The 14,321-nt window shown below is 40.8% G+C and overlaps 1 protein-coding gene across 3 annotated transcripts in view; it reads left to right on the forward strand.

Annotated features, from left to right (window-relative positions):
• The window catches only part of LOC133124464 (serine/threonine-protein kinase PAK 3-like), a 30,781-nt gene extending 19,551 nt beyond the window's left edge, over window positions 1-11,230 (forward strand). For all 3 annotated transcript variants that reach the window (XM_061235695.1, XM_061235697.1, XM_061235696.1), the window contains 10 exons: window positions 1,680-1,847; window positions 2,275-2,446; window positions 3,304-3,367; window positions 4,212-4,260; window positions 6,580-6,692; window positions 7,424-7,541; window positions 8,004-8,103; window positions 8,407-8,603; window positions 9,261-9,398; window positions 9,941-11,230. In XM_061235695.1, coding sequence (XP_061091679.1) covers window positions 1,680-1,847; window positions 2,275-2,446; window positions 3,304-3,367; window positions 4,212-4,260; window positions 6,580-6,692; window positions 7,424-7,541; window positions 8,004-8,103; window positions 8,407-8,603; window positions 9,261-9,398; window positions 9,941-10,030 — 1,209 coding nt within the window. In that variant the 3' untranslated portion in view covers window positions 10,031-11,230. The remainder of the gene's footprint in view (window positions 1-1,679; window positions 1,848-2,274; window positions 2,447-3,303; window positions 3,368-4,211; window positions 4,261-6,579; window positions 6,693-7,423; window positions 7,542-8,003; window positions 8,104-8,406; window positions 8,604-9,260; window positions 9,399-9,940) is intronic.
• The last annotated feature ends 3,091 nt before the right edge of the window (window positions 11,231-14,321 follow it).

Consider the following 14,321-nt stretch of genomic DNA (forward strand, 5'->3'; position numbering starts at 1 on the left):
ACTGATCTTAAATCTTGAACTGGAAATCTTGTCTTGCATGAGGCAGAGTCAAGAGATGTGCTACTCAGTTTTTATTTTCTCATCACAAACATAAAGCTTACTTAAAGGAAAGGAGCCATGACATTGTCATTTAAAAAATAAACTTTTAACTGTAACATTAAATATTTGTGAAGTGAAATTTGATCAACCAAATCATTATCCTACATTATATTTAACCTGCTAGGGAAGTCACAAGAAAACATTGCGATGGCAAAAATGAAAAGTCATTAGTAATCACCTTGGTGGATCACCCCCAAATAACGTTTAATCTTTACACATGTAATTTGTGTATGTCATTCATGAGGACAGTGGAAATGCAGATATTGAGTTTGTTATATGTTTATGAATTCTTTTTTATAATTATAAATCTGATCGACAGAACATTTTGTAAAGTTTCTTTACATTAAAGGCTCTATTTATATTTCAAAGGGAAATATAAACATTTATATGCATAACATGTCCACCATTGACTTATAATTGCGATGTTTGATACATTGAAACAGGTCTGTGGAATGTCACCATATCAAGCTTGGTGGTTATGTAGTCATACAGTATAATACATATTCGCAAAACATTCTTGTTGGCAGCTATTTTGCACTTGCTCATTTATTATTGCATTCTTATTGAAGTATGTTTTGATAAAAGCATCTTGTTTAATAGGTAAGGTGTGACAGTTTAAGAGTCTCAGGTTTAGCTAATTATCACGACTATGATTAGCAAATAATTTCACAACTCTCATTTCATGTTGTTTTGTTAAAGACTGTGAAATTAAAATTAATTTTCCTCTTTAAGTACTAGAGGTGCTTTCAAACTACCTGGATCGCTTTTTTGATAAATCAGCTGTTTTCTCAGAGATGACTAAGGCTTATGCGCAGGTACATTGTTTCTGAATATATCCCTGTGTAATATAAAGATCAAACAAAACTTCTTCCTTGAAGTTTGGTCCAGAAATAAAAAAGACATATTATTAGAAATATGAAAATCGCCTTTTCCCCTCTTCATTTTGATTTTCTTCAGCAGAACCTGTTCTGTTTTAGTATGTCCTCGCTTTAGTTATTCATGGCCCAGATGAAAGTGAAGATTTTGTTTCTCATTGTACCATGGCCCCAGACTCCTGTGTCTCACCCTGCTAGTTCCCTTATGCTTTTGTACCATGAATATATCTCCAGTTACATATAGTTCCAGAGCAAAGGTGCTCATCACAAGGATATATTGTAACTGGCTAGAGATGTTTTGGATTTAAAGAATCTTTGGATATATATGTATGTGTCTTTGTCTTCATTGCCTTTGCATACATCACAAAATGGATGTTCAAGCAATGAGGAAGGTTTCACCTTGCTGTTGCTGCTGATGACATGTTGTAGAGACAGTGGAGCATACATTTAGGGCTTGCTTTTAGTACATACGCACAAAACCCCTTTCAGATCAAATATAGCCCTAGCAGAAGTGCCTTGTGCCATAGTATTCATCCAGAAAGGAAGAGTACTATTAGTGAGGTCTTACATGTTGATAGTTTCCTTCAAACGAAGGCCTCTGATATTGTACATCCATGCTGAATCCCGTCCTGGTCATGCTACAGTAGATCAAGTTTGTGCATCAGATTGTATTTTCCAGAGATAACTGTGATTTCTACCCTACAGGCCACAAAGACCACAGCTGAGCCACCACTGGCTGCCCCTGTGTCAGAGGAGGAAGAGGAATTTGATGAAGAGGATGAAGAGGATGACGATGAGGAGGATGAAGAAGAAGAGGACGACGATGATGTGCCTCCCCCTGTCATTGCTCCTCGGCCAGAGCACACAAAATCTGTAAGGAGGAATGACAGTGCATTTTACCTCACACAGACTCAGTCTGGGTAGGAATGACGGTGCATTTTACCTCACACAAACTCAGTCTGGGTAGGAATGACGGTGCATTTTACCTCACACAGACTCAGTCTGGGTAGAAATGATGGAGCATTTTACCTTACACAAAATGATCATGGAGGGAAGTGTATGCATTTGTAACCACTGTTATGGTTTTACCCATCGTTATACCTGGACAGACACAGAAAACACACACAGGACTCCTGCCATGTATTATTCTGCTGGGGAAGGGACCTTTATCAACCATTATTTAGTTTACTAGGAAATAGGAGCTCCCCAGTTCAAATCATTGTCCAAATTGTTCTACACACACACACTGCTGTGGTTGTGTGATTGATTGATTGAAGCCTGTCATGTCTGACGCCTGCAGATCTTCACGCGCTCTGTCCTTGAGCCTGTCCCACCCACTGCTCCAGTCAAAGAGGAGTCCACCTCTCCTGAATCTTCGGCCCCCGAGGACACCTCCAGCACCATGTACCGGCACACAGACCGGCAGAGGAAGAAGTCCAAGATGACCGACGAGGAGATTCTGGAGCGGCTGAGTAAGTGTTCCGCCTGAACACCCCAGTCAGGAACGTCTACAGCAGGGGTCTCCAACCCTGGTCCTGGAGAGCTACTGGGTCTGCTGGTTTTTGTTTTCACATTCATTGTCATAAAATGGCTATAAATAGATTTCCACTTCATCACTTCTGTGCTTCTGCTATTGTTGAGATTGTATAGACTCAGTTGTCATCTAGGGACATCGTCCTCCAGACACATTCAGTGTAATCCTCCAATCATTTTACAAATTAACTCACCAAACAACAAAGGAACAATTATCGCTGTAATTTGTTCTACCGTATGTCGAGGGCAGGCCAACTTAATTTACTAATTTTGTTGCCCCAATTGCTTTATACATAATTATATGTATGTACAAACACACACTTTATTTTGTCATGTATATTTATGTCAATATATTGATTTTATTTTTGGCAACAAAAAAAAAAAGAATTTCACCAGCAGTACATGTTTTTTTTAGTTTTTATTTCTGTCCTTTGTGGCCTTTTAATAGTATTCAAGTATTCAACTTTTCAAAACATCAAAACGTTTATTTTAAATAATCAACAGTAGATTGTTATTGAGTGGTACCCTCGGTTTGTTTTTTAGGATTATTTTTTACTTGTGCAGAACATTTGATGATTAAAAAGCCATAATTTTATACTGTATGTTATTTAATGTGACATTACGAATGAACCAGTGAACACACCCAGCCAGGGCCCACAGATGCAGACTCCTGTCGCTTCAGTAGCATTAGCCCTGGTACACATCGGCCTGGTGTGCCACAGGGCTGGCCAGAGGCTTCATTGGCATTCAGGGGCGTCCTAATCCAGCAGTGCCCCCTCTTTTCCCTCCTTCCCAGGGAGCATTGTGAGCGTGGGAGACCCGAAAAAGAAGTACACGCGCTTCGAGAAAATAGGACAAGGGTAAGTGTGTGCGCTGAATCACAGCCGTGACCTGCCGTGATGGTGTGAGGGGGAGTTCTCTGAGGGAGAGCCAGACAAAGAGGGGAAAAAGAAAGGATCTACGGGCCACACCTAGCGCAGAATGAGGACAACTGAGGTGCATTGTAGGAAAACACTGTCACAGAACTGTAAAGTAATATGGAGGAGAGGTTGTGAGGATGGTAAGGACAGGCTGGCAGGCTGTGTGTTTGGCTCAGACTGCCGTTAAAGCTCCCAGTAATCTGCATATATAAGGAAAGGGGAGATGGAGAGGAGGTGGACTGCAGCACTTCAGGAGGAAAGGTCAATACCAGCATATGCTAATGCTGATTGGTAGCAGATGGAAGTGGATGCGTGGACCTTCTCTTCCCCCTAACATTAATTATTAAACTTCATTAAGAGTGCCCCAGTTAGGCTGATTGGACAGGTGAATGTGTGTATATGAGAGAGAGAGAGAGAGAGAGAGAGAGAGAGAGAGAGAGAGATCCTTGTATAGTTTGAAAATAAATAATGAGAAGAAGAACATTATGAGGTACAGTCGGTCAGTCTGGCTACAGTAACATTCATTCGTAGTATAATTTTGCCAAATGGCAATAATGTAATGTAATGTAACAGAATGTTACTCCTGTCCAGAGCAATACCATGCGCACTCTGTCAGAGTTGATTTTACACTGGACATTTTACTGTGGACTAACAGTGTATTCAGGATTTTGTATTGTTGTAGATGCGTAGCTACATAGATGTACATTGAGAGACTAGAAGGCAGAGCACACGTGCAGGACAGCAGCACTGGAAATTAATTGTCCCACATCTTTTGTTGCTTCAGAGCATCTGGGACTGTGTACACAGCCATTGACGTTGCCACGGGTCAGGAGGTAAGTGCCCACTTCTCCGTCACACACACACGGGGGCAAAGCACTGAACAACCACCCACCGGGTGACCCACAATCTGATCGCCATATTTGTTTTCAGCTGCACTACCTGTTACAGTGCACCTGGGATTCCCCCCCTCCCTCCCCCAACCATGTGTTGATCTATTTATTTCTACCTCCTGCGGTCTCATGGGGTGTACGTACCTCTGATCACATTTTTACGGAGCCACGAATACGTGCTCTCGGCTGCACTTACACATGCTGCAGTTTTTAAATCAAATGTCCACCAGGTAATGCCTAGCTGGACCAGCGTATGACCTATTTCACCAGCTCAATTTTCAAGCTGGATTTTACAGCAGGGCAAACAACTATAGCTGGTTTCCATGGTGATTGGTGAATGGTGAAATGTTCAAATGTTGGCTGAAAGAAAAACTGCTTGCATTTTTAGTCATCAAATCAAGTTAGCTTTTTGTATTAAATACTTTTCTACTTGCATTTGTTTTGTAATGTATAACTCACATGTATCCTATGTATTTAACATTTATTAAATGTTTTTATTTTAAGTGAGTATGTTTCTTAGTGTCTTCCATTTACACTTTGTGTCTCATTTTTAATCTTTTTCCCTTCTTTTTATAAAAAGCCTAACTAAGGATGGGAGTTGGAAACTACCAATAGCCATAATCTCTGTATGCAAAACATCAGCTACATGAACCTGGTGTAAACTGCCAGTAATGATGCTATGTCTCTTTGTATTCTCCCTTCACAAATAAACATTAAATTAAAATATAAAAATATAATGACAGATATGGGAACTAAATGATCAGGCTCTTATGTGACCAGTTACCTGCCTGTCTGGTCCTTCCACCACCGTTGATGGAGAATAGTGAGGAATCCTTCACTCTCCCTCTCTTCAGAATCGTTATTGATGACATTTTGGCAAAAGAGTATTACGCCATTTTCTTGAATTATGAATGACATAGAATTTTGCTACTTGGAAGACCAACCGTGTTTCATAAATTATTTAGCGAAACAATGATTTGTTTGTGTGTGAGCTCCAGGACACGCACACTGTGTGTTTGTATGGAAATTAAGAAATTGCTTTATTTGAGTCTCAACATATTAGGCAGGCAGATAGGTGCCCCAACCAGTAGTGTCTGTAGGTCATTTAAAACAGCAGTAGGCCAAATCCTTTTTTTTTTTTTTTAAGATATTGGGAAAAGAGTGTCTTGCTGACTTGGTAGCAATCACAGAAAGAGGCGCTGTGAGGGAAATGTTTTACACCCTGAAATCTGCTTCTAAAACCTGGGATTTGGCTCTTGTTTTCTAAACTTGTTTTCTAAACTTTCTTGTTTCCTGCTTAGTCTAATCAACTGTACGTCACTCTGGATAAAAGCGTCTGCCAAACTGACGTCTGCCATTAATGTAATGTAATGTAAACAAAGTTCGAGAACATTGTTAGCCAATCAACAGTCAGTAGCTGCATGTGTAAACGTTGAGAAAGAGTTTCACCAATGGCGGACAAACAACCTGGGGGCTGTATCATGAAGCAGGATTATTCAGAAACTGGACAAATTCACTGAGTAAAACACAAATCAGCTGTTTTTACTTCAGTCCATGTTCCAGTTTTGGAAGGGTTCCGTGTTTTACTCTGTGAATTTATCCAGCTAACGCATTGATCCTGCTTTGTGATGTATCTGCTCCTGCATCGCTGGCAACAAAAATATTTTCGTAAAGTTAGCCATCGTGAACCATCAGGTAGATGGCTAACTTTAGACTAGTGAACTTAGCAAACCATCACTTCAACTTCATTAGCTACTGAGCTTGGTGACTAAATTGAAAAAATGGATTTTATTGGTAAGCTCTGAATTTTACCTGAATGTAGCTATGTCATTCTGCAATTCTGTAATACCACTTTTTGAGAAGGAGTCTACAAATGTTGACCTGTGCACAAAGATGTATGGACAAGGATGATGGCCCTTCGTCTCTGACTCCTCTCTTAACAAGGCGTTTCTTTTTTGCTTTTCGCACCATTCTCTGCAAACTCTAGAGACTGTTGTGCGTGAGAATCCCAGAAAATCTGAGATACTCAAAACACCCTGTCTGGCACCAATAATCATTCCACGGTCAAAGTCACTTAGTTGACATTTCTTCCCCATTCTGACATTTGGTCTGAAAAGCAGCTGAACCTCTAGACCACGTCTGCATGCTTTTATGCATTTAGTTGCTGCCACGTGATTGGCTGATTAGATATTTGCATTAACAAGCTGGTGTACAGGTCTACCTAATAAAGTGCTCTCTGAGTGTTCTCTTATTGTTTTCCAGGTAGCTGTAAAACAGATGAACCTGCAGCAGCAGCCAAAGAAGGAGCTCATTATCAATGAGATCTTAGTGATGAGGGAAAACAAAAACTCCAACATCGTCAACTACCTGGACAGGTGGGTCATCACCAGTGGTGTAAAATCTAGGTTCACAAAATAAAAGCCCTCCACAGCATTTTGGTCCAATCCCCTTAATAAGCACAATTCTTCAGCCAGGAGGTAAAACTAATTAGTGAAATCAGCTGGCAGAGTACATGGTGGAAGAGGCACAAGGCAGGTCTTTTGCTTTCTGACCCCTGGTCTTTCCACCTCCTCCAGGGCATGATTAGAGTAAACATCTTCTCACTAACACAGATGTTACACTTTGGCAAAAGGCCTTTTTAAAGTCAATGCTTAAAAAAACTGCACACAGCTTTATGGTCCTCTGGATAATTGGATGCCTGCAGTATGCCTGTCCAAGCTGTCCTCTAGTAGCATAACATAACATAAGGTAATGTAAGGAACAGGCCATTCAGCCCAGCAATGCACACCTTTTCCTACCTCTAAGTATACCTACTGCCTAGTTTGCCTAAAAGCTATATGGTATCTAGCATCGTCTCAAGCCTTGTCTCTTTTTACTAAGCTTAAAGTGTGATTAAGCATCTATACTCTAACTCAGATTTTTTATACATGGAATCAATCTGGTTGCCCTTCTCTGAACCAGCGCCTCTATATGGTATCATCAATGGTATTGCGAAAGGTTGTGAAAAATAAATGTGTATTACCGTGCATTCCCCATCTTTTTTAAAAGAAGATACTTACATTTTACACCTTTGTATAAATAAATGCATTTGACCTGTTTACTGCAGCTACCTGGTGGGGGACGAGCTGTGGGTGGTGATGGAATATCTCCCCGGGGGTTCCCTGACTGACGTGGTGACTGAGACCTGCATGGATGAGGGGCAGATTGCTGCTGTCTGCAGAGAGGTAGGGCTTACACTCCTGGTCCCTCAGCGATAACACCACAGTCACCTCTTAGTATCACCGGGATAACACCACAGTCACAGCGATAACACCACAGTCACCTTTTAGTATGACCGGGATAACACCACAGTCACCTCTTAATATGACCGGGATAACACCACAGTCACAGCGATAACACCACAGTCACCTCTTAGTATGACCGGGATAACGCAACAGTCACAACCAGAGTCGAATACTGTATGTAATTGTTTTGGATTCAAGTGTTTTTATATGCTTTACTTTATTTGTCTGGTGTATTGGACCCTATGCAATACTTGCACCAGACAAGGTCAGTCAAGCACAGAAATACATTTGAATCCAAAATAATTACACATTTGTCCCAGGTCTGGTGGTCACAGCAGGCTAATGTGCAGTAACTGGATTAAATGGGCCTGTTCTGACTGGGCTGTGCTTGGTTTCCTGTAGTGTCTTCAGGCGTTGGACTTCCTGCACTCCAATCAGGTGATCCACAGAGACATCAAAAGTGACAACATCCTCCTGGGAATGGACGGCTCGGTGAAACTCAGTGAGTGGGAATAATTTTTTTTGTTGAGATGAATTGAATCTCTTGAAGGGAGAATGGGGCAGAAGGCCAGTCAATGTAACTTAAACGGCAGTATCCAGAGTGCTTTAGCTTAGACTAGACTACATCCTGAAATTATCTTTTTATTCAGCACTAATTGTTCAGCTTATTACCTGGGAGAAAGGAAAACCAGGGCCGTTCTGGATTCAAGGTCCATCTTTGATGATGGCTGATCTATGGGTGCAGAGTAACCCTTGAAACGTGGTGTGACACTGCCCCCACCCCCACCCCCCCCCCCTCCTGCAGCGGATTTTGGCTTCTGCGCCCAGATCACCCCCGAGCAGAACAAGCGCAGCACCATGGTGGGCACGCCCTACTGGATGGCCCCCGAGGTGGTGACCCGCAAGGCCTACGGCAACAAAGTGGACATCTGGTCCCTGGGCATCATGGCTATTGAGATGGTAGAAGGGGAGCCTCCATACCTCAATGAAAATCCTCTCAGGGTAAGAGCATTCTGGCCACACCTGGGTTAAACGCATAGGTGATTTGGATTCAAAAACATCTCTTGTTTTACTGAGCTTTACTGAGTTTTTGGGAACTATGAAATACTCTCAACAAGTGCAAACCCTGTACTTTGGTCCTTTTGGGTGGTTCAATTGCACCAGGCAAGATCAATCAAGCAGTGAAAAGTGTTTGAATCCAAAATGATTGTGTATTGCTACAGGTGCTACAGGTACCATTATAGCATCGGGTTGTGCATCTCGGTCTCTTTCCAAACAGAAGGCTGCTGTTTTTGTCAAACTGTCGAATTTCAGCTTGTTTTCTAATTCACAGGCATAATACTGAATACAAGCATGTAGTATGCCAATATATACTGTAGATTAAGCGCATCAGTAGTGAAGTGTATATGGTGAAGTTTAATGCTGATTGCAGTCTCTGACCTTGTGTGGTCATGCCACTCCGTCCAAGATGAGTAAAACTTTCCAAAATACAATGCCCATCTAACTATGTTTAATGTCCTGTGAATAATTTTTCAACCGTGAAATCAAGGAGCTTGATTTTGGCTTGTGCCTGATGTTCTCTGATGTGGCAGCCTGCTACAACCTGGCTTCCACAATGACCTCTTAAGTGACTCACCTCTCACCTCTCACCTCCTCCAGGCCCTGTATCTGATCGCTACCAATGGGACACCAGAGCTGCAGAACCCAGAGAAGCTGTCCGCTGTGTTCCGTGACTTCCTCAACCGATGCCTGGAAATGGACGTTGACAGGAGAGGATCTGCAAAGGACCTCCTGCAGGTATGTTCCATCTGTCTGATATTTACCGGACCAGGGTCAAATATATAATAGGTTTGATCCTGCCTAGTGCAGCTGAGCCAACCAAGAGGACCAGATGGTGGTGGTTTTTTTGTGGCACTTTTTTCCTATACACCAGACAAGTTCAGTATTCAAGCATAGAATAATATTTTAATCCAAAACAATTTCACCAAGGACTGTTATTTACTGTAACTGTGGTGGTGTCTTGACTAGAGCAGGGATCATCAAACCCCTGTCCTCAAGGGCTGAGAACTGCTGGTTTTCCACCCTCACTTTTCCTGGGAGTTAGGTGTTATGACAGACTAGCCAAACAATTGCACTGTTTGTTCATTTAATTACCCGGGAGAAGGGCCAGATTTGATGATCCCTGGACTATATTTGTCCCATGGAGTATAATATGCACAGTACCAGTCATCAGGTTTGTGTAATAAAGCAAGAATAACTTTAAAAAAAATAGCACAATGAATTCAGACTTGGAAAATTATATCTTATATTTTATGCCTTGTTTTCTACCATTTTTCAAGCACCCGTTCCTGAAGTTAGCCAAACCCCTCTCCAGCCTGACGCCCCTTATTGTAGCTGCTAAGGAAGCCATAAAGAACAGCAGTCGCTAAGGGCAGGGATCGTGCCCGTCCAAAGAAACCTCCTGGAGAACATGGACCCTTCTGGCTCTGAGACGAGGGGGCCATGGGACAGCGCAAGGACAAATATACTGCCTCTCTAAGGAGCAATTCAAGGGCATCTGTGCTTAGGCTTTCCTCTCAAGCACCGACTCATTCATGTCTCATGAAGCGTTCTGTTAAATGTCTTAAGTGTGGCGTCTGTCAAAATCGGGTCCAGTGGAGGATTCTCGCTTTGCAGAAGCCATCTCCGAGTATGGTTAAAAAGAAGAAAACCTGTGCTTTTGCAGTTCTCTGGATTCGGAAAAGGTGTCAGAGAGAAGTGAGAAAAGTATCTTTTTTTTTAACTACAAACCTCAATTTTTACCCTGTTATGACCTTGGTCCTTGAACTCGCCCTTGGGTTTTTGAGTGGACCATCACCTCCATGCTGTACATTTCAATACAAGATGCCAGTGATTTATGCTGACCAAGTGCACCGTGCTGACTCCCCAATACAAGTGCATGATAAATAATCTGCCAATTTGATGTAAACTGCTGGCTGAAATGATGTGTGCCTGCTTTGGAAGAGCTCAAGAGTTTGGAGAGAAATGAAGGTAAGTGTGTAAATATAATGTGAAAGCCTGGTGTGGGCTAATCCAGCATTTAAAATGGAGGTTACGGGACTGCAGAATTAGCAAATATATATATGCTGTTATAAATGCAATTCATAAGAACCTGTAAAACACCATTGTGTCCACGTGTACTGTAGTGGACAAAGTGGAGTGGAATTGTATGGAAACTAGAACATGTCTTTTCCAATGAGGAAAGACAAAATGTATGGAAATTAGATTCAATGTGCATTATGACAGACAGTGCAAACTATTGGGATTGATGAATGGATCAGGGATATATGCTGTCTGTGTACTGTGTATTTATCTCTCTCCATGAAACATGTATAAACCTTTTGCAAGGGGTGACATTTTTTAAACAAATTATCTTACAATGTTCTGTCTCCATAGCTACTTCCTCAAAATCATGGTGGGGAAACTTCAAGTGTTTACAAATCCATAGGCTATAACAAGTGATTGTGTATTGTTTTGTGACTGCTTCCCGATTTTAGTTGCCATCAAAGACTACTTCAATTCAGTTGTTTCATATTTCTTCATTTTCTTAAGGGAGCTTGAATAAATACTTCAGGAGGAAAAAAAAAAAACTAGGATACAGTCAAAACTTCAGATTAGGAAGTATAATACCTGTCTTATTGTTTATTTAAAATTCTGCCAATTCTTCTCTGAAACATACAGTATGGCCTTGTAATTGTTCATAATGTTTACTCCTTTAATTAGTTAGTAGTTTTGTCCAAAGGCTGTGGAATGTCATATGGTTTGAGGTTTTGCATAATTCCTTTAGAGTAGGTGCATTTCTCACTGGGGGGAGGGGAGGGGAGGGGAGGGGAGGAGGGAGCGGTGGTTGAGTTGAGAGCAGTTTTCCAACGGATTCCTTTAATAAACATAAACATGACACACAACATTAGGATCCATATCCATTTGTGCAATATACTGTACTTCTCTGCTCCTGTAATTACTGGAGACCCACTGCCTGGGCCTGCAAAGCTTGGGCCGGCTGACAGCACTACACCCAGGGGGTACCTCCTCCTCCAGGGGGGCTACCTCAGGTAGCCCTGGCCTCTACTGTTACTGCTGAAACATCGTTATAATGGGTCCGGTTTGGGAAGCTATGGCTGAGATCATACGCGATCCTACTGAGATGTATGAGTCACAAGGGACAGTGATTCATTCTATCGATCGCCCCCTGCTGGAAGCTAAAATGGCGACCTACTTACTAGTTACGAAGGGAATGAAGGGAAGGCGGCTGTTGTTTTTCATTTCAACAAAGAACGGTAAATAATTTGAGTCAACCACGATGAACCAACCGATGTGACCCTTTTAGATCAGTAAGAGTAAGAGAGAGCTCTTCTTGTGTAGGCTGGAACACAGGAAACGGTTCTGTTGTGTGGTACTGTGCAGTATGTATCCACAGGAAAGGGGGCTTTACTGTGAGCCTGTGAAGAAGGTGTTGGCCCTGGTGTCTGTCTGGGAGTTTGTCTAAAAGCCTGAGACTATGAGCACAAAAACCATGTCATCCCATACCCCCCTACATTCCTTTTCTGGATGATGTGACCTGTACACGTGATGTGAAATTGCTCTTGAAATGTATATCCGAAAAAAAAAAAAAAAAAACTGAAATAAAGATTGTTTTAAATTATTTGAATTTACAAAATCAAAGCTGCTGAACCATCTCTTGTACATTGGCAAACTTTGTTTTCCTTTTTAAAAGAAAGAAAGAAAGAAGTAAAAAAAGCAAAAGCAAAAATAATTTCATTAAAAAAAAGTTTTCGATATGCTATTTTTACTTGTGGTTGAAGCAATAGAAATTTTTGGAATTACTGTATGAACCGTGCATGGCTGTCTTGAGTGTAATATGACAAAATATACTACAGTTTGAAAAGTGGACTGAAATAAAAAAGGAAAAATTCTGAATCCTCATTTTGAATGCATTTATTTTGAAAGCCTGTCACTCTTTGTGTCTTTGTGTCTTCTTCTCTGGTTTTACTTGGCAGGTCTGTAGATCTGTAGACTAGCCTTATCATTAGTGTGATGAATGAGTGTTATAAACATCAGGGTAAAACAAAACATCCTCATGTGCTCGCAGCAAGGGGCCAGCTTTCGAGCAAATTCGTTTAGCAAATTGATATGAGGTCGCCCCCTAGTGATACCTATATTTTCACTCAAAAAGCCTATTTTTCCATTGGACTCCATTCATGTTTGACAGCAAATTAAAAATAGTTCCACGCACTGATGTTCAATCCAGGCTACATATTTTTGTATTATATTTTTAGATATTTGTTTTCCCAAAAAAGCTCTGGCGTTAAATTTTGTGCACTCGTTTGGCAATTGCGGAAGCAAGTTTCATTGGTTCATTCGCCTGCGCTTTCTACGTTGTGAATGTGACCGAGGACACAATGAGGATGCGCGAATGAGTGAAACCGCAGCCCTGTGTGGCGGAATGTTTCACCGTTGGTTTATTGCCGTCTCTATAGATTATACTCTAGGCTTGTAAACATCAAAACAGCAAACCAAAATAAGGAATGCAAAATAATCCCTCTTCCACCCACAAGTAATATTTTCCAGCACTTGTTATATCTTTGTGCTTTTAGTGTCTGTGTCTCATAACAGAAAATTATGATTAATACATATTTAAAAAATGTAAACAACAAAATATTTTTTTATTGTCATGTTGATAAATATACATACATGTGAAATGCGTATGGATAGTACGGCTACTATTTCAAAAATGTATATTACTGTATGGAAAACTAGGCTCCAAGTGAAAGCTAATATAAATTAGCTGTATATTAGTTTCATATTGTACAACGAACGGTAAATAATTTGAGTCAACCATGACGAACCAATCGATGTGACCCTTTTAGATCAGTAAGAGTAAGAGAGAGCTCTTCTTGTGTAGGCTGGAACACAGGAAACGGTTCTGTTGTGTGGTACTGTGCAGTATGTATCCACAGGAAAGGGGGCTTTACTGTGAGCCTGTGAAGAAGGTGTTGGCCCTGGTATCTGTCTGGGAGTTTGTCTAAAAGCCTGAGACTATGAGCACAGAAACCATGTCGGCATCCCATACCCCCCTACATTCCTTTTCTGGATGATGTGACCTGTACACGTGATGTGAAATTGCTCTTGAAATGTATATCCGAAAAAAAAAACAGAAATAAAAATTGTTTTAAATTATTTGAATTTACAAAATCAAAGCTGCTGAACCATCTCTTGTACATTGGCTAACTTTGTTTTCCCTTTTAAAAGAAAGAAAGAAGTAAAAAAAGCAAAAGCAGAAATAATTTTTGAATGTGAAATACGTATGCATAGTATGGCTACTATTTCAAAAATGTATATTACTGTATGGAAAACTAGACTCCAAGTGAAAGCTAATATATGAGCTGTATATTAGTTTAATATTGTACTACCAAAACGCCCAGGCTTAATTATGCCGCCAATAATTCTGAACATGTTATTTTCTCTTACTCCCAATTCACTGGTGAGTTAGCTTGATATTTCCTACCAATCTTCCTGTGTTTTACAAACAAAATTAAATTAAATTAAATATCTCAGCTACCTTTTCAATATTCTTCAGACCCCTTCTCAACTCTGTTAAGTAGAGCAAAACTGTTCTCCAGCTAAGTCATCTTTCGGGTATTAGTGAGCGTCTGAAAAACAGCATAACTTTAGCTTGGGGAG

The sequence above is a fragment of the Conger conger genome, chromosome 3, assembly GCF_963514075.1.
Source record: "Conger conger chromosome 3, fConCon1.1, whole genome shotgun sequence".
In the NCBI taxonomy this organism is placed as follows: domain Eukaryota; kingdom Metazoa; phylum Chordata; class Actinopteri; order Anguilliformes; family Congridae; genus Conger; species Conger conger.